At 40.2% G+C, this 27,616-nt stretch overlaps 2 protein-coding genes across 3 annotated transcripts; one reads left to right on the forward strand and one right to left on the reverse strand.

Moving 5' to 3' along the window:
- Positions 1-487: 487 nt before the first annotated feature.
- znf710a (zinc finger protein 710a) lies at positions 488-7,616 on the forward strand. 2 transcript variants are annotated; one of them, XM_042495519.1, is made up of 5 exons: positions 488-672; positions 2,701-4,215; positions 4,906-5,097; positions 5,182-5,356; positions 5,785-7,616. In XM_042495519.1, the coding sequence occupies exons 2-5, from the start codon at positions 2,740-2,742 to the stop codon at positions 5,952-5,954; spliced, it is 2,013 nt and encodes a 670-aa protein (XP_042351453.1). In that variant the 5' UTR covers positions 488-672; positions 2,701-2,739; the 3' UTR covers positions 5,955-7,616. The 2 variants fall into 2 exon arrangements, with proteins under 2 accessions (XP_042351453.1, XP_042351454.1); XM_042495520.1 differs by having other exon boundaries at positions 2,701-4,185.
- Positions 7,617-7,666: 50 nt separating this feature from the next.
- On the reverse strand, positions 7,667-26,021 carry idh2 (isocitrate dehydrogenase (NADP(+)) 2). The gene is made up of 11 exons (XM_042495521.1): positions 25,801-26,021; positions 20,223-20,314; positions 19,520-19,685; positions 15,934-16,094; positions 15,649-15,792; positions 13,376-13,512; positions 12,631-12,782; positions 12,359-12,471; positions 12,013-12,110; positions 11,823-11,915; positions 7,667-8,079 (listed from the first exon to the last, which is right to left on the reverse strand). The coding sequence occupies exons 1-11, from the start codon at positions 25,907-25,909 to the stop codon at positions 7,995-7,997; spliced, it is 1,350 nt and encodes a 449-aa protein (XP_042351455.1). The 5' UTR covers positions 25,910-26,021; the 3' UTR covers positions 7,667-7,994.
- Positions 26,022-27,616: the final 1,595 nt, after the last annotated feature.

A 27,616-nucleotide genomic window follows, 5' to 3' on the forward strand; every position in this document is an offset into this window, starting at 1 on the left:
ACCCAGAGTCTCTCAGAGTGTTTGTGCGTGTTGTGAAAGTGTGTACGTGCCTCCATGTGTGCCTGCATGCATGCATACATGCATATAAACATAATGTTCACATGCATATGTGTGCGCACGCAGAGAGAAACTACTGATTAGATTTCAGAACTGTTTGAGCGCGCGCTCATAAAAAAAAGGAAATGCAAAGTATAAAGTGTGATCAAGAGAAGATAGAGCTTGTGTCTCTGTGTGCCTTCAAGAGAAATGTGTGTTGAAGGGTCATGCTGAATTGTATGTAGTGAGAAAGGGAGATAAGATGTGTGTGTGTGTGTGTGTGTGTGTGTGTGTGTGTGTGTGTGTGTTTGTAAGAGAAAAGAAGAGAGAAAGAGAAGTGAGATGGGAAGGAGAGGGTGGGAGGAAGAGAAAGAAATGGGGTGATGCTGTGTGTGTGTGTGTGTGTGTGTGTGTGTGTGTGTGTGTGTGTGTGTGTGTGTGGGGGGTGGAGGGCTGGTGGTGGAGGGGGGGCAGGCACAGTCAGTTCTGATAACAGCAACAGTAGGAGGAGGATGAGCCGTGGGACCGCCCCACTCTCCCACAGATATAAATAGGAGGTGGATTTTTTTACTCCACTCATTTCTCCTGAAGGATGAGATCCCTGAAACACCTCAAACATCACTCAGGAACAATGTGGTGAGTTTGTAACCTTAGGATGGAGAGAGATGTGTTGCTGTTTGCTGGTTACTTGTTTGGCAGTTTGTTAGGGAGCTATTTGCACTCTTGCCTGTGTGAGAGTGTGGAGGGGAAGCGAGATTACTTTTCACATTCATATGAGCACCGCAGTGGGAACATCTTTTTTTTTATTTAAAAAAAAAAAAAAAGATAAGAGTTGTGTTTCTATCTCTGCCGCACGCTTTTTCTGCCGCTGCTCTAATTGTTTGTCCTTAGGTGTCTCTCAGATGCAACTTTAAATGTGAAAGTACGGACTCTTGCAATTACTAGCCTACCTCCTCTGTCTCCTTGTCATTTGTCTTTTTCTCTTTCATTTTGTCAGCCTTTCATTTTGCTGTGCTTTTTCTTCTCTCTCCGCTCCCCCTCCCTCCTCCTTCCCCTCTTTCTCTCTCTCTCTCTCACTCACTCACTCTGTCTTTCTGTCTCTCTCCGCCCCCCCTCCTTACCCCCCCCCCCCCCCCCCCGTAGCCCCCCCTCTCCTTTCCTTTCTCTCTTCCCTCCTCTCACATGCTCACTCAATCTCTCCTTCCCCTTCCCTCCCCTCCCTCTCCTCCCCTCTTTCTTTTATCTTTCAGCCCCTCCATCTCATTTCTCTCTCTGTCTCCTTCCCTCCCTCCCTCCACTCCTCCCCCGCCCACAGCTCTTTCTCCTTCTCTCCATACCTCCCTCCCTCTCTTTTCTCTCACACACACACATGCTTTCAAATACACACCCAGTCTCTTTCCTTTTCTTTCTCACAAACACACAGTCTGTCTCTGTCTGACTACTTTAAAAGCAGTAATTATAAATGACGTGGTTATCAGGGCATCCAGGTCTACTCCCCTCTCCCAGTACACACACACATACACACACACACACACACACACGCACGCACACCTTTATTCCTGCTCTATCTCCTCTTCCTTTTTTTCCCTTTTTTATATTCACTCTTTTCTCTCAGCATTGTGTCAGGAAAGGAAGCAGCTCTTGCCGGTGCGTATGGCTCAGAGTGTGTTCAGTCTGAAAAGAAAGTAGGGGTCAGAGAGCTGCTCTCTATACATTTTCTCAGCACTCGGAGAGCCAAGCTGAGAGAGAAGCTGAAACCAGTGGCCTACAGTGCTTCTTCCTTTACCACAGACAGCCAGTTTGGTTGTACCACATTTTCTTCCTCATAGTTTCGCTGTTCCGCTTTTACAGGCAACAGGATAAACATGTGCATGTGGGTCTGAAACACTTCCGAACCATACAATTATGTTAGCGAGTCTCATGCGTCGGCCTGGAATACAGAATGAGCTCGAAGCTCAATCGAATGTCTGTTATGGATATGAGACTGGCTGCCGGCATATATCATCTTGTTAAGGAAGCCCAGTGTGGCAGGCATTATGAAGACTACGGCGAGAGGGGAGCCAAGGCGCTTTGCTCTTCATGAATGGGACAGATAGCACCAGCGATGAGCTGACTTTGGTCAGCCAGGCTGCCCTGGGACCCCACAGGAAGTGCTGAGGACAGTCCACGGAAGTCAGCTTCCTGGCTGGACCTGCATCCCTTGTTGTGTTCTTTATTATTCTAAAGCCTGTCAAGGAAGGAAGCGGAGTGCTAACACAGATCTGCCTTATCTCCTCAATCGCATGTTCTGTGGATTCAGAGCAAAGAAACAAGACATAGTACAAATGCAGCTTTCTCACAGAGTAAGTCTGTAAAACATGGTCTTAATACTCCTTTGGAGTCCCGGGAGAGGAGGGTTGTATAGGTTGTGGCGTCTGCCTGGATCCTTAAAAACTAAATCATATGATAATGTCAATAATCTGACAACACAAAAGCTTTTGTTTGTATTAATAGGACAGTTACCAATATCATGGGCTACAATGGGGAAATGAGGTTATATGAGGAAACATTGTGTAAGGCAGGTTTTGTAATAACAGAGCAAAAAAAAAAAAAAAAGCCACACAAGGACATATCATTTCTTCAAGTTCATTTCTCAAAACTTGTGTTTTGTGTGTTTTCTTCCAGGAGGAGGAGAGTAGCCGCTTGGTGCGGACCTACCCGAAGATGACTGAGGGCCACGTGGACGTGGGCACACAGACAGAGCCCGTGGTGGTGCTATCTCTGGCTCAGGCTGCCGTTCTCGGCCTCATCTCCCAGAATGAAATCTTCGGGGCCACAATTGCTCCTAATGGCTTTTACACGGGGGAGCCCAGAGAGTGTCCGCCTCCTCCACCTGAGGCTATGGAATATGAGTACGCTGATCAGCTAATAGGAGCCAACGGGGACTACCTGGCTGAGCCTGCTGGGGAGCCGGAGCCCCAGCCCCACTGCAGTGAGAGAAGGCGGCCCGGGCCCCGTGGGAGGACCAAGAGACCCCGGAGTGAGGAGGGTCACCCACACAGAGTAGCAAGCCCACAGGCTCAGGTTAAAGGCGAACGGCTTGACTCTGATTCGCCTCCTTCCTGCATTCACATGAACAGCAGGAGAAGTCCCGGCAAGTCAGAGGATCCAGTCACTCAACAAGGTTCTCTGAAAGAGGAGCAGGCCTGCGGAAACTGTCCCTCATGTGTGAGAGACACACCCAGGCCACAAACAGATGGACAGCCAGAACAGGAAGAAGAAAACACAGCGAGAGAAAGAGAGAAGAAGGAAGAAGAGTTGGTGGTGGAGGAAGAAGAAGAAGAGGAGGAGGCGCTAAACCTCAAGACCAGTGGTGACAATGGTAGTCCTCTGGAGAACCGCTATTATGAGTCCAATGAGGTGGCCTACGAGTCCGCTGATATGGCCATGCCAGGAGAGTATGAGGAGAACGGTCAGGCCATGCTTTGGTCTGATCCCGAGGGCCTCGCTAGACGAATGCAGATCGACCGTCTGGACATCAACGTACAGATTGACGAGTCCTACTGTGTAGATGTCGGTGAGGGTCTGAAACGCTGGAAGTGCCGCATGTGTGAGAAGTCATACACATCCAAATATAACCTGGTCACTCATATTCTGGGCCATAATGGAATTAAGCCCCATGAATGTCTACACTGTGGAAAGCTCTTCAAGCAGCCGAGCCACCTCCAGACTCACCTGCTCACGCACCAGGGCACCAGACCTCACAAGTGCACTGTTTGTGAGAAGGCCTTCACGCAGACCAGCCACCTCAAGAGGCATATGCTGCAGCATTCTGACGTCAAGCCCTACAGCTGCCGCTTCTGTGGCCGCGGCTTCGCCTACCCCAGCGAGCTGAGGACCCATGAGAACAAACACGAGAATGGCCAGTGCCACGTCTGCACCCAGTGTGGCCTCGAGTTCCCGACCTATGCGCACCTGAAACGCCACCTGGCCAGCCACCAGGGTCCAACCACATACCAGTGCACCGAGTGCCACAAGTCTTTTGCGTATCGCAGCCAGCTGCAGAACCACCTGATGAAGCACCAGAACGTGAGGCCCTACGTTTGCCCCGAATGCGGCATGGAGTTTGTGCAGATCCACCACCTCCGACAGCACGCGCTCACTCACAAGGTATTGGCAGCGCACACCCTAGCACTAAAGGTACTAAAACCAAAAGATGTGCCTTCATCTACCAGTTTATGTGTCCAAAACAAAACCCAGAATAGGTTGACATTGTGCACATTTTCTATAAAAGCAGAAAAATGTCATTTTTAAGACAGAAACATACAAGGGATTAAAGGGAATATTTTAGCCTCACTTAATCAGTCCTCTGTGTGAAGCCTCACATAAAAATGGAGGGTATATTGCACACTTGCACCACAGCCTTTCCTCCAAAACCAGTTGCTTTGTAAACATAGTCTTCAAAGGCCTTGAGTTTTTTTTGTGTGGCTCAACCCCCCCAGTTGCATGTGTTTTGTGTTGTGTGTCTTTCGCAGAGCTACTTCCCTTTGTGTCTGATGAATCATCCTGCTCTTTCCCTCTGTTGCATTATATAGTCCGTTCAATTCTATAGGGAAAAACATTTCTTTTCATGGCATTTGCTTTTGTTAAGTATTAAAATAAAAGTTTAATAGATGTTGAAACTAAAAAAAAAAAAGTTTCCATTGTTAGATTTTTTTCTGCTCTTTTAACACTTGGGGGGGCTAATGTAATCTACATGTGTTGGATCAAAAGCCAGAATGCAAAGGCTCCTTGTGTGTTTTCTCCCCATGACTCATTATTTATTTTCCTCCAAACCATATATTTAGCCAAATTAATTAAAGGGCCCCAAACACTTTTTTGTCTCTGCAGGGCATGAAAGAATTCAAGTGTGATGTCTGCGCCAGAGAGTTCACACTGTCTGCCAACCTGAAGAGACACATGTTGATCCATGCCAGCGTGAGGCCCTTCCAGTGCCACGTCTGCTTCAAGACCTTCGTCCAGAAGCAGACGCTGAAAACGCACATGATTGTCCACTTGCCGGTCAAGCCTTTCAAATGCAAGGTGAGTGCAGAAAGTGGAGTTTTACTTCAAGAAAAAAACATAGCTCACTGTGATGGCACTGACTGTTGCGCTTTTGCCCCTCAGGTGTGCGGAAAGTCTTTTAACAGAATGTACAACCTCCTCGGCCACATGCACCTCCACGCCGGCAGCAAGCCCTTCAAGTGCCCTTACTGCACCAGCAAGTTCAACCTGAAGGGCAACCTCAGCCGACACATGAAGGTCAAACACGGCATCATGGACACCACAGTAGACGGACAAGGTGAGTATCTCCATTAATCGCCGTCTGCGTTTTGAAATAGACAAAACTCCTCGATGACATTTGAATTTGTCGCCGGGTTGTGTGTGGCAAATTTCGGCTTGGTGGGCTTCATGTCGCATTATTGTCACTCAGTCTGCCCTTAATGCACTTTGACTCGGCATGTACTGTAATCGAGTGGCCGAGTGTTTTGATGTTTCTCTGTCACTCCCTCCCTGTGTGTTTAGTAAATATAGCAGTGCCGGGATTAGACATGCCTGTCTCTATCAGTAGAGACTGACACTGAGGCAGGGGAGGGGGAGGGGGAGGAGGAGGAGGAGGAGGAGGGGCAATCTACTGGCTGTCCTTAATGAGGCCGTGTCTTTAGCATGAGCTCTGCATGTAAAGGGCCAGAGCATGATTATATTGGTGTCTTTTGCTTCCTTCATTAGAACCCCCCCAAGACACAGAAAGCCAGGAGGACTACGAGGAGGAGAGCTTTGAATTCAGCGAGCGAGAAAACCGAGCTAACAACAACAACACACCAGACATTGCCAAACTATCTCAAATGGAGTATTACGGCACCTATGGGAAGGGCGCAGGGCGCTTTAGCACTGCATGAATTATTGAAATGACCCCAAATTGAAGTGTGAACTAATGAAAACGGGATCTTTTTTTCTGTTTTATTTGCTTTTAAAGGCATAGTGCTTGGGTCAAAACCTGGCAAACTGCACATTCTTATGCACTGGAATCACTCGTAGTGTTATAAAATCTGGAAATGTATACTTTTTACCTTATGACATATTTTTCATCTCTAAAACATGAGCAAATCTACTGAATAGATAGATTATATCTGAGAAAAGTGAGCTGTCTACAACAGGAGGATTTAGGTTAAAAAAAGAAAAAAAGATATATCTATATAAATATGTAGATGTTGTCAGTTGCTTAAAAACAGGATCATCATCTGAGCCAAACTTTAAAAAAAAAAAAAAAAAAGCAATTTTTTAGCTACAAGCATATGGTGATGTTACACTGCACTTACTCATCCAGTCAATCCCGGTGTCTGTCAGTCTGCTGGGGTCGACTAATGTGAAGGCTTAAAGAAACGGACAGCTCATTTCACTTGCCAAAGCTTATCACGTTGCAGAGGTTAATGATTCACTTTGATTTAAACTGTGATACATTCATTTTTAAGACTGCAAAATTGGATTTGTTGTCTGTGTTTTATTGTATATTATTGTACAGAATGTATCAGTCCTCTTGTATGTTGGCTGGTACTGAAATCAGTGCGTTTGCACTGAGGACCACTGTGTCTACTTTTTAGGTTTCTGCATTAACAAGCATCACCCTGTATTGATCTCTAGTCTATGAATGTAATTGTTTCTGTGGAATGTTTTAAGACACTAATGAAAAGAGAATCAAAACATCCTTTTTTTTTTTTTTTTTTTTTTTTTTTTAAAATAATAGGACCCCTTTTACCAAAGAATAGGATCAAATCTCGCAGCTACGCGGATTGTAAGTCTCCTTTCCTTCTTGCTGTTGTGTTGAGCCGGGACATTGGATTTCTTGGGGTCCAATCGCAGACCTCATGAAATTACATTCAGGTTCCCCTCCCACCCATCTGTAGATCTCCTCAAAAGATTACCACAGACAACAGACTGTGGTACAGCTTCTCTTTCAAGAACCCTCCCCACCCCCCCAACCCCCAAGCAGGCCTTCGCCAGACAACACTGCAGCATTTTTCAAAAGCAATGCAAACCCCTGCATTCATATTGCAGTTGTATTTTCTTTTTTTTTTTATGGATGAATCTCAACAAGAAGTGTCCCAAAAAAAACTCAAGACACAAATATTAAGTGCCCCAGTGTGTCTGCACGAGCACGCCATCCATCATGCTGTACACTGGTCTCAAGTGATGAACGACAACCTCCCAACATGTGACAGGGCCACGGACCTTGTGGAAAATGATTTGGGAAATGCTCAATATATTCAGTTTCCCAGTGCTTAGCTTTTCAAACTTGTAACCTGCAGAAACACAAAGGTATCCATTTGCGATGTTGATATAGCGCATTTTAAAATAAAAAGATGCTCAATTTTGTGAGTTTTTTCAGCTTGTGTGTTCATTCCATCACTGTTTTAGTGATGATACATAAAGGGGGGAGATGTTCAGCTTCAATGGCTTTCTGTATTAGACATTAGTGTGGAGATAATGTGGATAGAAATGTATGTACAATGTTGTGTACCAGACGATGCTGTAAAATAATAAATTTATTTACCTTTAAAAAAGCGGTTCACCTTTGTTTGCTTTGAAACAACAAGAACAACAAACACTTACATCGTGGGTCAAACAGGATTTATTTGCAGGTATGTTTGACAGGCTTCAGTCTTGCCCAAGGCATTACAGTTTTGAATACAGTACTTCACATTACAAAAATAAAACCTTGCAAATAGTGGGACAGATAGTTAGGGAGGCATCAGGTGGACGCACAGCTCTCAACTACAGTATTTGATAACCTAATAGAATACTACATTATCCTATACACAGTACTTTTTCTCCTTCAGTCAAAATACAAGTGGATTTAATTGACCTTTAAGTTAAAAATGAGGTACAAAAACAATGAGTGACGTTGCCATCTCCAGGCTAACTAATCTCTTTCAAGTCCTTTACTTGCCGAGAGCTTTATCCAGATTTGTCTTGATGGCATCGAGGAAGTCTGTGGTGTTGACGTAGTGCTCGTTAAGCTTGACGCTGAAAAGGAAAGACAAGACAGCAGGATTCAATTCAGTGACATCCTTACGTCAGAAAACACAATCTCTCATATTTTATTGTAATTTTATTTATTAGTTGGGTCATCGATTAATAACAGCATCATCCAAGGTTATTATTGTTAACTCAAACTCAACTAAAAACTAAAACAAGGGGTGAAAAAATAGAAACTGAAATAATAAAATAAAAAAAAAAACACTAACTGATATGAAACTGTAGTTTTAGTCTCTGCCTGTCAAATTTGTCAACATTACAAGCCCCTAACCCCTAAAATAAAAAACACGTATACTAATATAAAAAGAACTAATGCTAAACATGTTTAAACAATAAAACCTAAACTGAAATGATCAAACCCACTCAGAACACTAACTGAAACTAAATTGAAAACAAAAATGAAATACAAAAGACATGAAAATAAATAAATAAATAATAAAATAAAATAAAATAAATTAGGAAAAATACACAGGGTTCCCACACAGTTTCAAAACCTTTCCATGACTTAGACTCAAAGAACCCATATTCTTTTTTTATTTGATTTTTTTCTTGCCCTACTTGCCGAAAACTGTGGATTCAGCTTGCTGCCAGACATGAAGGGAGAGGTTGAACATTTCGTAAAAATGAAGAAAAATATATGATGGGGAAACAAATGTTACACATCAGTGCATGTTAGAGTTATGTTACGATGACAGCTTCCAAAATTAAATTTGATGCTATTTCACATTAAATTACAAACAGCAAAACTCCATGACTTCTCCAAAATTTATTTTGATTTTCATTACTGATGTGATTGTGAAATTCCATGCTTTTTCCAAGTTTTCCATGACTGTGGGAACCCTGAATACAAAACCATAATATCTATGGCATCGTCTTTTCTACTTAAAATGTTAAAATGAGGAAGATACATGATATAAGCAACTGTAAACACAGAATTACTTAGTATTAAACAACAGCTGCATTACCAATAAAACAGCTGTCCTGTATTTCTGCAGTCTCTAGTTTGCTGCCTTCAATAACAGAAACAAGTAAGTAAGTAGTAATTGACAGATGTTCAAAGAAAACCAAAGCTAACAGCTGAAAAAGTACATTTTCCTAAATGTTGGTAGAACAAAACGGCACATACCTCCACCAGGGCTAGGTGACTCTCAAGTAAGAGTTCATAAAAATGCAAATCTTTCGCTGTAGCTGGATCTAGATGATAATCGTGCATTATCTTTGCATTTTTTTCTTCATCAATCATTTGTTCATATTTCGCGATGTTAAGAATCCTCCAGGATCCACATTTTGATCTGGACTGAGCAAAGTACATTTGCTTACACAGCATAAATCTCCACCAAACTTCACTGAAATTGTTAATGCTTTCAAGATATCCTACTAACAAATAAACAAAAACATAAACACTATTTTGACACCATGTGTTCTGCAAAGGCCTCACTAGATTTAAGTGCTTTGAGCTAAAAACAAGACGAGGGCATGTTTGGGACAAGGTTTTATGTTCCCCAACAGTATCACGTCTCATATCAGGGCAAACCACACCTTGTCTTATGCCAGTGTTTCAGACTGCTGCTGGTGGTTTAATCAAAAGGGAACATTTACTGAAAAATAAAAAATAAAAAAATCTGCTAGTGGAAGCACCATTATAAGCTTAATGTCCCAAAACATAAAGATGTTCCATGAACTAAATGGATACATACTTCAAATTAGAGCTGCGACTAATGAGTTTTTGTATGATTGATTCATCTGCTGATTATTTTCTCAAATACTTTGTTGATAAAATATCAGAAAATTGTAAAAAAAAAAAAAAATTATATTACAAGATATTACAAGATAGACAGCATGTTCTTTCTGACTCAGTTAGGGACGGGTATGAGAACTGGTACCAGTTTCTCACTGGTCAGTGCAGAAATATCGATCAGCTCTGAGACAAACAGTGCTGTGATCAGATTTAGGCGATATTGATCAATTCCAACACAGCTGCCATGTTCAAACTATGTTTTCTTTTATATCTATTTCCTCTGAGAAGATAAAAGACTAGAGCTCTTTGCTAATTTGTAAAATTGTTTCAGTTTAGCTTCTGGATGTGAAGCAGCATTACAGCACATCACCACCAGATATTTGTTGAGCAGACAGTAATTTCTCAGGAAACAGAACACAATTTATCGCGATATTTTTCCAAAAATTCAACAGACTCTTAATTTTTTTCACATCTTTCCATGTCACGTCTTTATCTTTTGCACCATATTACCAGAAGTGGTTTCAATAAGAGTAACAGTCCATAGTATCGGTATTAATCAGTATAGAATTCTAGCAATTGCCATCCTTACTTACAGTAAAAACCTATTTAAATAATACAGAGCTGAATAAAAACCACAAATCTTACAAATTAAGATGCTGAAACTATGTTATGTTTTCCTTAAAGAAATAAGTTGATTAACTGATAATCTAAATAATTGCGGATAATTTCCTTTTAATCAGCTAAATGATTCTTGGCTGTACTCTGAATCTCATATTTCTCCCTTGTAAATTTCATAAAACGTTGGGATTACCATGTTTCAAATGACTGAATTTTTTTTCCATTTCTTTCTATATGTTAGATTTGAATGCTTGTTATTTGCAATTGTGTTTTCTATTCGACATATTTGAGATGTGACATCCCAAAAGAAAAAAAAAAAATCCATTCCTTATTTTTAGTGATCTCTGGGGCCCAAGTGTTCCTTCCACCTTCAGAAGCCTCACAGGTAACAACATGTTTATGTAACACTTCCAAGACATTTAGGTTTGTTATAGTTCAGACAGAAATATTTGAGTCCCTGATGATGCCATTCAAACTGAACATGCTCATGGGCGTGCTGTCATGGCTGTGCGGCGGGACACTTGTTCCTCTTCAATATATCCAGTGTTTTAATGAAACAAATAAGAACTCTGATCTGATGAGCTAGGGATGGGCATGACTACTTAAGTACTTGATTTGGACATGTGGTGTTTGTTCTGGGCATTAACATTTGTTAACTGTGATAGACTAATAATTTTTTGGGGTTTATTTTTTGCAAAATGGTGTCATTTCATCCTCAGCAGTTGTAGATGTATGTGATAAGTCTATATCTCCGTCTATATATTTATATATCTACATCTGTCTCTCTCTATCCATCTCTATCTGATCATCTATCCATCCAACTATCTGTACATACACACAAGTACACAAGTGCACATTTTTTGGGATGAGAGGCAGTGATGTAACTGTGATCTATGAATATCTGCACAAACACATGAAGAAAAAATGATAGATCTGCACATCTACAGACAGCTTTCAACATTTTCAGTTTGATATACCTCGATCTTACATTACAGGCAGAATGGCGACCACACGTTGTGAGTTGAGAGTGATGTTTGGAAGTACTTTAACGTAACATATGAAATAAATGTGTGTCTATGTAGCACTGAACTTACAATTCATAGCTAATTGCTACAGTCTGATGTGCAGAACCTCTGACCCCAGCCTACATTTCTGACCTTTTTCTTACATTAGATTTTTATATTTTTTTAAACTGTACTTGGTAACAATTTAACACACATACTCAAATATAGACATTTCTGTAAATGCCCATCCCTTCGAGCAAAATCTAAGTATATCTAATAAAATAAATCAAATGTATATCATCATTACCTTCATGTATAATAAGTTTTACGATGTAGTGCTTGTAGTTGTGAACACTCTCTGTAACACTTACTTGGACAGGCCGTGGATGCAGCCTGCGAGGTCCTTGGTCATTGTGCCGCTCTCAACAGTCTCGACGCACACCCTCTCCAGAGTCTGGGAGAATCTGCAAACAAACAAGGAAATTAGAGGATGAAGAAAAAAACAAAAACAAAACTTGTTTCATGTCAGCATCGGACTACAAAACCAACAGCATGTCTTACTTGATGAGGTCGGGGTTGCCATCAAGTTTGCCGCGATGCTCCAGGCCTCTGGTCCAGGCAAAGATGCTGGCGATGGGGTTGGTGCTGGTCGGCCTTCCCTGGAAGGAGAGTTGAGGACAAAGTTTTAATGACTGCACAGAGCTAGAAGGTTGTTTTTTAATCAATATATGTGTTTTGGGCAGCTAGGTGTACTTCTCAAATTTCCCCACACGATGGCAGTATAACCCCACAGATTCCACAGTCTGCTTGCAAGGCCATAATGTGGACTCACACATTTTCTGTATCATTGCCTGGTTGAAATGTTTTCTAATACAGAGCCATAAGATTGATAAATATGATAAGTAACCTTCTGGTGCTCGCGATAGTGCCTGGTCACGGTGCCGTGGGCGGCCTCAGCCTCGATAGTCTTGCCATCAGGGCACACGAGAACTGATGTCATCAACCCCAGAGAGCCGAAACCTAAAAACAAGAAACACCAAATGCACAAATCCTTCTTTTAATGCAACCCACATCTGCTCTAAAAAGTTGGCAGGCATCTCAAATACTTATAGGCTGCAGTATTTCATAACAACATTTTTTCCAAGAAGCAGTAGCGGTGTCGCTTTCCAAACATCTCACCCTGTGCGAGGATATCGGACTGCACGTCTCCGTCGTAGTTCTTGCAAGCCCATACAAAGGCTCCAGAAGACTTGAGGACTTGGGCAACCATGTCATCAATAAGCCTGTGCTCATACCAGATCTTCAGTTTGTCAAACTCGGGCTTGTAATGCCTAAAAGAAGCACAAACAATATGTTTAACTAAAGCTGCTTTTAACCGTATTCCATAACATTTAACCCCCTGAAATTTGGATTTATGTCAGTTTTTTGTGCGGCGTTTAGAGACCTTTCACAAGACATTTAGCCCTTTAAACCTGAGCATCTTGGTTTGATTTCTTTGAAAAATAGACATGGAAAAAGGCTAACTGAAAATTACTAAAAATAAATATAATAAAAAAAAAAATAAGAATGTTCAGAAAACTATATTCATAATTATTATAAATTTGATATTTAAAATTATGTTACATGGGGAAAAAAATTATATGTCATTTTAAAAAAATGTTCAGCACTTTTTTTGGGTCATGTCCAGTTTTGTTTGTACTTTGCTTATTTTCAGGTAATTGTCCTTTTCTTTTACTAAGTTACTGAAAACTTTTGGCCATGTTTTGTTAAATTGCTCATTGCCTTCTACCAATCTTTTCGAAAGAAATCAACCATTTTGCTAAGGTTTCAAAGGGTTAAGTGAAAAAAAAAAGAAATAAGCAAAAAAGAAGTGTTATGTGTGTCTATTTGTGAATTACAAAACACAAAGATAGAAGACACTTACTTTTCAAAGATATCCTGGAAGATGTCTTTAAATCTGCCATCGTAGGCTTTGAGAATGGTGTTTTTTGTGCTCATGTACAGGGGCCACTTCTTGGCAATAGCATACTGGAAGCAGCTGTGGGCAAAGCCTGTGATAGACTGTTGTAAGGGAAAAATACACACGGCTCACAACTGCTGTAACATTTTATCAGTAGTACAGGGGTTAACAACCTTCCCCTTGACAAGTTGAAAGTCATCTGCTACGACCTCTGATGTTGTTTAATCAAACATAGAGTGCTGATGAAGGCAAACAAAACAGTAGCGGAGCAGGTTGAAAAGACATTAGTCTACCAGCTGCTACCACTGCTGTGTCAGTTCTACTAACAGCCTGTGGCACAGAGTAAAGGCAGTTTTCCTAGAGCATGAAAAGTTACAGAATTGAGCATTTGGATAGAAGAATTAACAATCTACATGCCTAAATGGGTAGAGATTGGGGTAAAACAATTTGGAACTACTAACAAGAATTAAGCAACTTTATGCTTATTTTGCATTCCTCCAAGTAGAAAAAAATATTTTTAGTGAAAAATGTCCCACCAACAACATTTTACTTAGCAAACAGGCATTTTAATCTGAAAACCATCTCACTCAGGCATGTAGTAACTTTTATCTTTACCTGGAGTGGCTTTTAAGATACAATTGTCTTTTGTAGAGCTCAGAAACAAATCTTATGTGTTAAAGTGAAAAAGTTATTTCTTATTGTCAACAAATCCCATAAAAGCCCAAAAACAAAGATTAACTGATGCTAAAGCTGAAACAATTAGCTTGAATTAGATTGACAGAAAATTAGTCACTACTTAGATAATCAAATAAGGATTTTTTAAAGCACAAGAGTCAAACATTTACTGGTTCAATGCCTCCTAAATGCGGGAAACTGATGCTATTTTTGTCAGACACGATAAACTGAACAGATTTGGTAGTTTAGACTTTTGGTCAATGGAAAAAAACCAAACATTTGAAGACGTCATCTTTGGCTCTGGGATATTACACAGGGCATGTTTCCATTTTTTCTGACATTTATGTGCAACCACACTGTTTAACACTCAGCCAAAAGTAAAACTTATCTATTCTCTCTTCAAATACAGACTAAGGTTGTTTTTTTTTAGTGAAAATACACGTGTTTAAAAAGTACTGAGCATAGTACTGAATAACTGAAACTTGGATTACACTGCATGAGTTGCCTAAAAGTTTGTAAATGGATGTTTTGATAACAGTTTTGATATAGTTAACCCTTAGGCTTTAACATTACACACTTGTATTGCTCTGTGCACAAAAATCAGGCTATAAAGATATTATACATAAAAATGTATTTCTACTTTCACTGAGTTAATTTTTTAACTTACATCAGTCTTAATCATAAATATCAAATATTAATTAATTTTCAGAATTTTAACACTTTAAATGACAGGTTTTTGCCATGATGCCACTATGCTTTAAGATGAAAAAAACAACGACACAAAAAATGAATTATTTTCAATATACTACATGCTAGGTAGACTACTTTTTGATGATCACAGCCTGGGATATGTCAATGATTAACGGCAACATTGATTGTGACAATGCACCTAGTAATAATACCATGCATTTTCCCCAAATGCTAATATGCAAAAGCCCAGAATGACACCCAAAAATAATACAGTGCATGTTTCTATGCTTTGATTGCTGTGGGATCAAAAACTGGAGTTTGAATGGGTTTCAATGGAGCATTTTTTGCACTTAACAGTCTGAATGTAAAAATTTTGTTTCCACTGTGTACTTTAGACTTATTGTAGGAGCTGAACTGAGCAAAAAGAAACACAATGTGCCATAGAGCTCCACTGTTGTTCAAAAACACACCAGTGAGCTGCACTGTTAAACCAGGTGACCATGTTCCTTAATTATAATGAACATGGAAACTGTATTTTACTTTGAGGTAATTGTGCGTACACAAGTATTTGCATTTCTTTATCTGAAAACAACAAATACAAAAAACAAATATTTGTACTCGACAACACACCATCAACTCCTGTTTAAGTAATATTTGCTGAAATAGGTAAATACAATATTTATTCCAAGATTTATCTCTTTAGCAGGAACAAACCCGTCTAAGACTGAGTGCCAGTTGTCACAAAGTAGTGAAGGAAGCACTAACACATTTATACTGCATGTTTTTTTTTTTTTTGTTTTTTGTTTTTAAATGGGATTTGTTGATGACAAGACAGTGTCAGTCTTTAAACAGAAGTACGTGCACACACTCACCTCGTCTGTGTTGTACATGCCCATTCCACAGCCTCCTGCAGGGAAGTCATAGACCTCCCACTCCTTGGCTGTACTACCATCAGCAGGTGAGAAGATGATCTTAAATTTGCCAGGCTGGTCCACAACAAAGTCTGTTGCTCTGTACTGTAGAGGTAACATTTCATAAAGTTTACATCAATCCTGTGGTTGCCTGGTTTGTTGTTTTGTGAGCTCAAGAAGCAAAAGATATATCACTGTAAACTGAACTGCTTTAACACTCTCTTTAGCACTTAAGAGTTCACTCACCTGGTCACCGAAAGCGTGTCTGCCGATGGTGATGGGTTGCGTCCAGCCTGGAACAAGCCTGGGAATGTTCTTGCAGATGATTGGCTCACGGAAGACGGTGCCACCCAAGATGTTCCTGATGGTGCCGTTGGGGCTCTTCCACATCTTCTTCAGGCTGAACTCTGAATATAAAAACACAGAAAGCACTGCTGTAGAAAAGGATGTACAGCATCTTTAAGGCTCATACCTACATTTATATTTGAGATTTAATTCTCTTAAATTTGCTTTTCTAAAAATCTAAACCAAGAAATGTATTGGGCCGGATGTTTTGATGTTAAAATAATAAACTCCCTCAACAAATTATAGAGTGGTGGAAATGAACTGTCATTTATCAGCTGACATATTTTGGTTGGGCTCCAAAAGTCACGTTCTCTGCCAGTGAATGTGGTTGATAAGCTTACATTTTAACATTACCAATTACTAGTGCAGCATGTTCACTGTAGATGCACCTGGCATTTGCACACAGACAACAGGCATCTGCCTAAAACATCTGTGCATTAATAATTCATATAATTCGACTTGGATCCTCCAGTTTGTTTTTAAGCACTGTAAAATTAAAACACAAATAAGTTTGAAGACAGGAAAATGGCAGATTTTTTACTTTATTTTGTCTATGTTTCTTAAACACTCCGATTCTTAACTAAACTCAACATGCCTTGATAAATCTTTAAACGTTGTAGCCTTGCATCCCAAAGTTTTGATGTCTGCTGCAGTCAGCACTGTGCAGCAGCCAACACAGGCCTCTGACTGCACATTTGATACTGCTTTCAGTTCAGACTGCTTTAATCCTTTTACAGTCAAATCAGAGTTCCACTTTCCAAAGACCTTTTTAATTGTTTATATTGAAAATACATTTCATTTCTCTGCTGTGACCATTTTCCTCCATGAAACCTGCTAAAACTATTCTATCTCAATCTGTGGAATTAAGGGACTTAAATCTAAAAGCTCTGAAATCCTGAAGTGAGTCTTAACTACAGTTCCATTAACATTCAAGCAGTTAAAGATATACTGTGCAGGATTTTCCAAAAAAAACCAACTTTTAACCCATCGTCTACGGAGCAGTGAGCAGCCATGTGCGGTGCTCGGGGAGCGGCTCCAGATCTACTGCCAGTGCCTTGGTCGGGAGCACTGACAGGAGCCCTGATCTAACATACAGTGCCTATCATAAGTATTCACCCCCTCTGATGTTTTACCCTTTCATTGCTTTCATAAATCAATCATGGTCAATAAAATTTAGCTTTTTTAACACAAAAATTTATTGGAAAAAACTCTTTAATGTCAAAGTGAAAACAGATTTCTATAAAGTAATGTTAATGAAAGAAAATTATATAAATGAAAATAATTGTTTGCATAATTATTCACCGCCTTCAAGTCAGTATTTAGTAGATGCACCTTTGGCTGCAATCACAGCAGTGAGTCTGTGTGGATAGGTCTCAATCAGTGTTGCACATCTGCCCACTGCAATTTTGCTCCATTCTTCTTTGCAAAACTGCTCAAGCTCTGTCAGGTTGCGCGGGTATCGGGCATGAACAGCCCTTTTCAAGTCCAGCCACAAATTCTCTATAGGATTGAGGTCTGGGCTTTGACTCGGCCACTCCAGAACATTTACCTGGTTCTTTTTTAACCATTCCTGTGTAGCTTTTGCAGTATGTTTTGAATCATTGTCTTGCTGGAAAATAAATCTCCTCCCAAGTCGTAGTTCTCTTGCATACTGAAAAAGATTGTCCCCCAGGATTTCAGTGTATTTTGCAGCATTCATTCTGCCCTCTATCTTCACAAGCCTTCCAGGTCCAGTTGCTGAGAAACATCCCCACAGCATGATGCTGCCACCACCATGCTTCACAGTGGGGATGGTGTGTTTTTGGTGATGTGCAGTGTTTGGTTTCTGCCAAACATGACGTCTTGTCTGATGGCCAAAAAGCTCAATTTTGGTCTCATCAGACCAAAGAATCTTCCTCCACTTGACCATGGAGTCTTCCACGTGCTTTTTGGCAAACTGTAGTCGAGATCTAATATGACTTTTCTTCAACAGTGGCTTTCTCATTGCCACTCTCCCATAAAGCTTTGACCGGTGAAGAACCCGGGCAGCAGTTGCTACATGCACAGTCTCTCCCATCTCAGCAGCTGAAGCTTGTAACTCCTTCAGAGTAGTTGTAGGGGTCTTGGTGGCTTCTCTCACTAGTCTCCTACTTGCACGGTCACTCAGTTTACGAGGGCGGCCTGATCTAGGCAGATTCACACAAGTGCCATATTCCTTCCATTTCTTGATAATTGATTTCACTGAACTCCGGGGGATGTTCAGTGCCTTGGAAATTTTTTTGTAACCATCCCCTGAATTGTACTTCTCAATAACCCTTTCCCTGAGTTGCTTAGAGTGTTCTTCTGTCTTCATGGTGTAATGGTAGCCAGGAATACTGATCAACCACTCTCTGGACCCTTCAGACACAGGTGTTTTACAACTCAATCACTTGAAACACACCCACACCACTCAGGTGATCTTCATTTCACTAATTGTGAGACTATTGGCAACAATTTGATGGACCTCTATTGAATTAGACCATTAAATTAAAAAGGGGGTGAATAATTATGCAAACAATTATTTTTATTTATATAATTTTCTTTCATTAACATTACTTTATAGATAAATCTGTTTTCACTTTGACATTAAAGAGTTTTTTCCAATAAATTTTTGTGTTAAGAGAGCCAAATTTTATTGACCATAATTGATTTATGAAAGCAATAAAAGGGTAAAACAGCAAAGGGGGTGAATACTTATGATAGGCACTGTAGATCCACACAGAAAGGACCTGCTACATGCTGTACTCAAACCCGGGACCTTCTTGCTGTGAGGCAACAGTGCTAACCACTGGGCCACCACGATGCAGATGTTGACAATTCTGCATTGATGCAGCTGATACAGCTCATAATCGTTTATCGCCATGTAACATTGCTTGTTGATTTTCCTGCCAAAGCTGGACAATAAAGTTCAACAATTCAAAAGAACTTCCCGGTAGAAAACAGTACTTTGTGGAAGCAACATCACATTGAATTGTGGGACGGAGCTAGCTGACTGCTTGTATTTATTGATGAAAAAGGAGCCATGTGCATTAATATAGAAAATTTAGGATGCAATGCATCATGATAGCAAGTCCAATCATTGACATAATCGTAATTGAATCGAATCACGAGACCAGTGAAGTTGCACAGCCAACAATGGATGCACTGATTCTGATCACTTGAAACCATATTAATAATAATTTCCCATAGTGTCAATACAGTGGTACCAGCGGAACTATTTCCCTCTCTTTTATTGCTTAGTGTTCACTACAGTCATTCTGCTGCTCTCTGCTACTAACCAAGAAAAGAAAAGCTAACATTGTCATATTTTAGCCTTGTTAGATTTTTCTTTAAATAAAAAAAAATTGCATGCCCTCTGTGTCAAATCTTCCCTATTGTACTGAAAAAGGCATTGAATATCAATATTTTTCAAGGTCTTGTATCAAAAATGAGAAATGCTATTATCATGACAACACAGGTTCATACAGACCTTCCACTCTGGCTTCGTCTGGTGTGATGGTGGCACATTTCACCGCCACACTGTACTTCTTAGTGGCCAGGGCAGAGTCGATGGTGACCTGGTCATCAGTCTGGTCACGGTATGGCAGACCCAGGTCATAATACTTAAGCTCAACATCGACATTGGTCAGGATGAGCTAAAGAACAAAAACATTTATAAATATCTACAATTTATTACAACATCTACACAGATCTGCTGTCTAGGAAAGTATATTCAGTTCAGTTTTCTGAATTGATCAAATCAATTTAAATTAAAATGAGACTTAATGTTCAAAAATCCCCAAATTTAGCTCAACAAATCCACTTCATGATGTATGCACAATGCAGTGTAAAACGTGCCTGTTACTTTGCATGACATCATTATTGTGAATTACACATTCACTGTGAACAATGCATCTCAGAAAAAATTCAGGGAGTTTATCTCATGCTTCTCCACGTTTTATTCCCGAGCCAGCTGAGCCATCTGTTCTCTGAGGGGCAATCAGCCAGTGACTGAATGAAACATCATCAGAGCCCCTCCCCCAGCATCATACATACATAATCTCCCACAGAAAAACCTCCCCTCACATCCACGTGCCAGTTTGCCATACAAAAATAGACCAGCAGCGTGGGCTGGTCGTCCTCTGAGGCACCCACCACTGTTTGTGTGTTTACCCCGGACGCTGCTTTCTCACCTTTTCTTTGATGAACTCCCAGATGATCCTGGTCATCTCATCTCCGTCCATCTCCACCACCGGCTGGGACACTGTGATGCGTTTGTCGGCATCTGTTAATCACACACAGAACAGTTCAAGTATGAGCAGTATTTCATTCGCAACAAAAATACATATATTTCAAGACTCAAAAACTGCAGAGCAACAATCACAAACACAGGAAACTAGATTGACTGGAAAAACTAAGAGATCCTGTTTTCAGGCTCTCTGCTGAGGACAGACACTTATGTTTTCTGCTTTCCATTTCCTTTGCATTTGCTGTGCCCCATGAATACTTCTGCAACTAAAGATTATTTTCACTCACAATTAATCTGCCAATTCTCTATTAACTGAGTCATTATTTAGTCTACAAGGTGTCAAAAAAGTGAAAAATAATCATTACGGTCCAAGGTGAAATCTTGAAATGTCTTGTTTTGTTTTACCGACAGCCCAAATCAATGATATGCAGTTACATAAGTCAGAAGCAACAAATCTTCGCATTTAAGAGGCAAGGACAGGTGAATGTTTGACATTTTTCCTTAAAAAATGAAATGGAACAATTCATTGATTATTGGAAAAGTTGCCAGTTAAATATCTTTCAAAACTGTTCCAGCTCTGATCGGAAACCTCTAACCATTACTGTGTTTCAGTCTTTTAAAGGTCCCATGTGCAGAACCTCAGGGCATCTATTGGTAGAAATGGTATATATAATAATCATATCTGTATTTTAATTAGTTTAAAAACACCTATAAAAAAGGAATCACTGAATTTCCGTAATTAAGAACAAGCTCTTTATATCTACACACGAAGCTGGTCCTCTTCCACAGTGTCAGCCATGGTGTTTCTACAGTAGCCCAGAATGGACACAACAAACATTGACCCTAGACAGGGCAATTTGGTTTTTTTTTGTTGTTGCCTTTTTAGCTTTGGCCACCATAGTTCTCCTACACAAATGGCACATGGGAGAAGTTTTCAAAAATACTCAATAGGTATATGGATACTAATAAAGGTGCTGCCCTGTGAAGTTTTCTTGTAAACAAATGTATGCTGCATTTCTTGGCACTTTTGGCTAACAACAGCGTTGAGTGCATTTCTTTCCTCATAAAACAACTGCAAAGCCAGTTTTTTCATTGGAATTAAATATTTTTAAACTTGTATCGTTTACATTTAGGTTTTCCCTGCATTTTATTTGCTGCATTTTGTCAGCAACATTTCTTGGCACATTACTCTCTATTAGGCAGTCTATCAGTGGAATAGCGTGAATCTGTCGGCATTACATTGCAGGGTGCAGTGCAGAGCTACTAGTCACCGAAAACTCCACAGGGGTAATCTGTAGTTGCAACCCATCCAAGAATAAGGTCTACAACTACATAACTGCTAAAAGATTGAACTATTTCAGTCTATAATTTTACCCTACAAACCATGTTATTATTTATAGAAAAAAAACCCACTTGGTTTCCTGAATGTTATTTTCTCAAAATGTGTGCATTATTTTACTTTTATAAAATTTACCACTTTTCAGAGTTTGTATTTTTAAACACATCTAAACTCGGTCTCTTAACATCTTTGCTTTCCTGTTGGATCGACGTAGATTAGTGTCTCTAATCATATCTGCTCAGTGTGTGAGAGTCCTGCCAGCAGGACCATTTGAGTGAATAGAAAAGTACAGGGGGAGGTGCAGAGGATCAAGTGACTCTCAGATTTCCCAGCCAAGTTAATGCTCCCCCACTGCTACCCAAAGCCTTCCTAGAATAATGCAAGTAAACATAAGGAGCATGGTGGAATTATTACGCAACCAGCATTTCCTTAAATTCATTTAATAAAATATCAAACCTCCATGTAGGCTACGTGAAGACATTTGACCTAGTCAGGATTATAAAGCCTTGGTAACACCTGTCAAAACAGCCTCGCTTTGTTCCCATGCTCCAAGCATGATACACGAGCCCTGCCGAGACATGGTGTCCATGAAGCACTGAAAATAACCTCATAGCAGTTGTGACCTTTATGTTACAATCATGTTACATAAAAGCATGAAGCAGACAGAAAGAAATAATAAAAGCAAACGTGTTAGCTATGAGTGTTACTACTTCTGCTGACTAATTTGACACCTCACACGAACAAATGTAGCAAGATTTAGTCCAACTAAGATCAGCTTGGGTGTGGATGGTTGACAAGCGTACATTAGATGATCAATCAGGAGGAACTTTGAATTTTTATTTGCCCTTATAAAAAAAGTTGCTGGGAACTTGCTTTATTTGATGCCGAAAGTGTGAGTTTTGATTAAACGTTTGCTAAAGGCATTTAAACAAAGTTTTGTGTTGGAGTTTATTATAGTCCACATTCTAAATTTTGACAGAAATATTTTCATTTTTATTGTAAATGCATATTGGCTCCAAATATTGGTTATCGGTCTCATTAATTACTAATAATCAATATGGTTATAGGCCCTGAAAAGCCAATATCGGTGGACCCCTAGCATATATGCATGTGACTGATTACTATCCTTATGAGGAGTTCGAGACACAAGGTGGATAATTGATCTGTCCGTCCAATCAAAGCTGATCAGACCAATGCATGAGAGAAGCAGTGCTGCAGAAGTGAGTAAAATCAAACCTTTAGACCTAGCACAATTAATGGTTAAGTCTCACTTTCACTGCACGTGACATTCTGCTGCTCTATCTGTTCACAAAATAGGTCTGTGCTCCAATAATGTGGTGAAATCAATAACCAAACAGATTATATATTTTTCCAATAGAAATATTAACAGTTATGTTTTATGATCAGGAAACATTAAGCACCTCATGAGTGGAGAAAGTAAACTGGATTTAGGTAATTCAATAAAAGACTGTGACTTTCCACCTGCTATTGGAACAGTTTAGTGTCTGCTGCAGTGCATCATGGGTGAGTCATTAACAGCTGCTGTTACTGGCATAATTTCTGACTAGTCTAACCTAGATCTGCTAAAACAGGGCTCCACTATCACAGCGCAAGGGGGAGGGGAGCGCGGGAGGGAGCTGAGTGGGTTATGTAACTTCTGAATGCATCACAAACTGGACCCTGAAGGGCGAGCTGAAACAAAGTCATGTGGGTCCGCCTGCCACATCATTCACACATGCAGCTGAGCCTGCAACAATGTTTTTCCTTCTATAGGTGACTTCAGATGAACACAGTCAGTGGAAGAAATATACAACAATGTATAAAATGGCACAGTTACACAGAAAATCATACTAGATCCACAGCTTAGCATGTCGATAAAACAGAAGAGCAAACTAAGAATTAAAAACAAGTCTATGGAGACTTAGTCTAGACATAACTTTGACAAGGATTAGTTGCCGTTCAAGATGTTTTCACACTATACAATGCCTTGGTTTCAGCTCTGATACCAAAACAAAACTTTGAGTATTGTCATTTTGTCTTAAATACCTTAGTATTAAATGTTGTTTTGTCTGAAACAGCTGTAAAAGAATTTCCCTAAATGTAGAATCTATTCAAAACTAGAAATATCTGATTAAAGAATAAGTAAACAACTAACAATCTGGCCTCACAATCAGTGCCAACTTTCAGTTTTTAACCGTTTTAAATCCACTGTAAACACACATTATTTACTACTAATGTGAGAACTGCACTGCAAGGTTGGATAGCAAGATCATTTTTATGAGTAAAACATTACTTGTGCTCTATACATTAAGCCGAGGCAGTCACAGTCTCAAACAATGCATGGCTTCTCAAGATGACCGCAATAACCTTTGTCTGGCTAGTCTCTTTGGTTAACTTTCAACAGAGGGAGGCAAGTTTTAAACTCCTTTGTTTTAATCCTATCAATCACCAGGTAAACAAAAAGACTAAAACTAAGCAGCAGGCAAGACATTTCAAGAAAGTCAGTTAATGAAGGGTTAAGCTCTACTGACAAAAAAAACAAAACAGAAAGCTACAGCCATGCAAGGTTTTAAAAGTTTATTATGTAAATTGGAGAATAACAGGAGCATTGCTCCTTGGCTTTGTAAAATCCAGCACAAAGAAGAAACAGCATGCTGGTCAATTTTATGAGCACTGTAAATTTAAAGGGCATGTAATTGCCGCAAACAGTTGTCAGCAACGACAATGCAACTTGTGACTGCAATAATAAGAAAACTGTACTCTCAATTCAACTTTTAACTCACTGATTTGTGTTCTGTGATGATTTCTAAATTAAACCACAAACAAAATGCAGTCACAGTGCTGCCATAGGTGTATGTCAACATATTAAGAGTTTAAAAGTAGTGGCAGTGCATTGTTTATCTAGTGGAGATATTCCTGCTGGTGCAAACTGGGTTAATATCATTCACCACTGACAGCAAGGTACACTACAAAGCTCAAATGACAACTTGATTAAATCACTCTTTGAGTCAAAGTACCCTTCATGTGACCCACTGCTTTGTAAACACTAACTGCTGCTGCTAGTTGTGGTTGCATAGAGACATGCAATCCACAACACAAGGGCTTTAATAGTTACAAACTGCTGCTGTATGAAATTTGGGATGACTGCAGAGCCCACGTGATGACTCTGGATCCCAAATCTCAGACCATAAAAAGCATCTAAATGTGGTTTGCCCTCTTAACACTAATATACATAAAAGTCTAATTTGTGAACGTTTAACACAAAACTAAAAAGCCGCACATGGTTTTACAGTGAAAATACAGGGGTCGGATGTGGTGAAATGTGCAGCACTTGACTCTGCTGTGAATGAAACCCAGATGGAAAACATTATGTAGGACAGACGGGCACCGGCAGCCATTGCTCTCTACGGCGGAGACTCGTATGCGGTGGCTGACCTTGGTAAAAGTTTTCTAAGACAGTGTGACACTAATGACATGATGGCTGAAGAGCAGCTCCTCTGGGTGGATTTGGATAACTGATTTGACTCTATTTTGAGTGGTTTTACTGTAAGCTAGCCCCGGGCGGCGAGCGATAAAATGTCCGCACAGTCAGTAAAAACGGAAGATTCATTTATTCATCTCCTGCCAGTTTTTGCACCGCTAATTTCCCCCATGATTTATGTCTTCTCGGGAAAGGGAGCGGGTGTAAACTTACCCACACACATTTGTTTTGCTTGTAGTATTTCTGACAGTTAACATGTCATTCATTTATGATATCTTAACCGCGGTCACCCCCAAACTTTAGAAGGGGAAGACAAAGAGAGCTCTCCCCGGCTGCTCGCTTCGCCTTCTCGGCCGTCATATCTCGACGTTTACAGCCTATTGATAATGTAAACAACCGGTACTCGGCCGGGTATAAAACGACCATTAAACCACTGGGAGCTGTTAGGAGCATCATTGCTCTTAAGCTCACAAAACCATTAATACCATTAAAAGCATCCCCGGCTAACATTAACCGCACGCGCAACTTAGCTAACAGAACGTTAGCAGCGTTAGCTCGTCCGCACCGGCTTCTCACTACTCGCGTTTTTTGTCGCTACAGTAGCAAATTTAAGCTGGATGTAACAATGCAGTATCCTAACATAAAGATTAAACGTTAACAAAGTGATGCTGAATATGACCCCGGTTATCTCTCCCCACTCACAGTTTCTTTGTTGCTGACAATTCGCAGCCGGTGCAATCACCGCGGGGTTTCTGGAAAAAGCAGCGGCCGATCTGGACAGAGAGCTGAGGACTTTCAAATATCCAGCCATGTTGGCCCGGTTCACTTGGAGGCAGTGGTTGACACTCGACGAAAGTCAGAGCAGAGAGGGGGCAAAGCGCTCTGAGGCTCTCTGCAATATAGTCAGCAGCGGAGGCAGCACCGCCCTTCTTCGCCTCACCGCCGGGACACGCTGGTTGCAACGTCAGAGCCACACAGACTCAGAGGAGGGACCGACAGAAAATAGCGGCTAACTTTGCAGCGTCTAGACAACAGCACAGAGCAGGTTAACTGTGAGTCTCTCGTGGCTGCATGACCTAAACCGAAGGTCACCGTCTGCACTCACTGCTGCTTTTTAAAGGCCCAAATGAAAATGTTGATTTTTGATTTCTTCCCTCACAATTTATACTGTAGAAATGGCTGCAGAAATGTCAGACATCGATTTTTCTTTCATTTGATTTCATTTACTTAACTTAAGGTCATATCACATTGTACGGAGCACAAACATTACATACAGAAATAATAGAACAATGGCACACCGCATGGCTAAAATACATCTAATAAGATTTAAACAAAGGAAGGACATTCTTCAAAAAAGCACCTAGTTTACAGAAAACATTTGACAAAATTAACGGTTTGAATGATACTTTAGCATAAACCTTTCTCTATACTTTATTAAGCTTATATTCTGACATTCAAACAAAATATGCAGAGGTTGCAGATCCTCTGGTTTCTAACATTTTATGTCTTTCAGTGAATTGAGGAATTCTGGTGTTGTGTGTACTTGAAAATTACAAATAGCATGATATATATATCATATTTCTGAGCTCACTTTTCCAGTTTTGTATGAACTAGTCTTTCAGTATCTCTCCAACAGTTTCAGCCAGCTGATCCTGTTATACTTTTGCATGAGCCAGAGGTGGGACAAACCACATGTGGTTACATAGAAGTGAAACTTCTGAGATGACTGTGGATGACCGCAAAGAGGCATTAGAAGGCCGTTGAACATATTTTTATGATTTAACAAGAAAACTGTAGGTAAGCAAAGAATAAGCCACCTTAGCTATGTTTTCATTAATTCATAATCAGCTGACAATAAGAACTGTGTTTTTGTTACCACAGAATGAACCATCTGTATCTCTGAATCAGGCCCCTGAGAAGTGCACCAGACTATGAAGCCAATTTTTGTAGTGGCCAAGCTGTAATCACACCAGATCAAATGTACTCACCAGAAATATACTGAACTGAACTGTAATCACCACATGCCCTGTGGTCCTAAAGGACTTTATGCCACTGACTTACATGGCAAAAGAGACATCTGTAAATCAGTGGATACATTTTACTGAGCATCACAACTATTGCAAAATGACTAATTTCACCATCAGGATTTGATCACTTTGCTGTGGTAACATTTCTAAAGTCTAGAATGATTCATTTTATCCCCATTCAATTCAACGGAGGACAAAACTGGAAACTGGAAGTTAGCCGTTTGGCCATGCTTGGCCTCAGCAAGTCTTTAGTACGCTTGCTCTAAGGACCGCAATGTGCAGAAGCTGTGCCAATTATCCCAGAAACATTCTGGTAATTTTGTACTCCATATACCATATTATTCTACATTAGCTCAGAAAAGACAAACCAAACACTGGCTCTAGATAGCACTATTCACGTTCTCACATTGGCCAGTGTTGTTCTCCTACATGCTCGGCACACGGGAGAAGTTTCAGTTCTGCAACCATGCTGTCAGATGTCACTCAATCCA

Source organism: Plectropomus leopardus, chromosome 11 (assembly GCF_008729295.1).
Source record: "Plectropomus leopardus isolate mb chromosome 11, YSFRI_Pleo_2.0, whole genome shotgun sequence".
NCBI lineage: Eukaryota > Metazoa > Chordata > Actinopteri > Perciformes > Serranidae > Plectropomus > Plectropomus leopardus.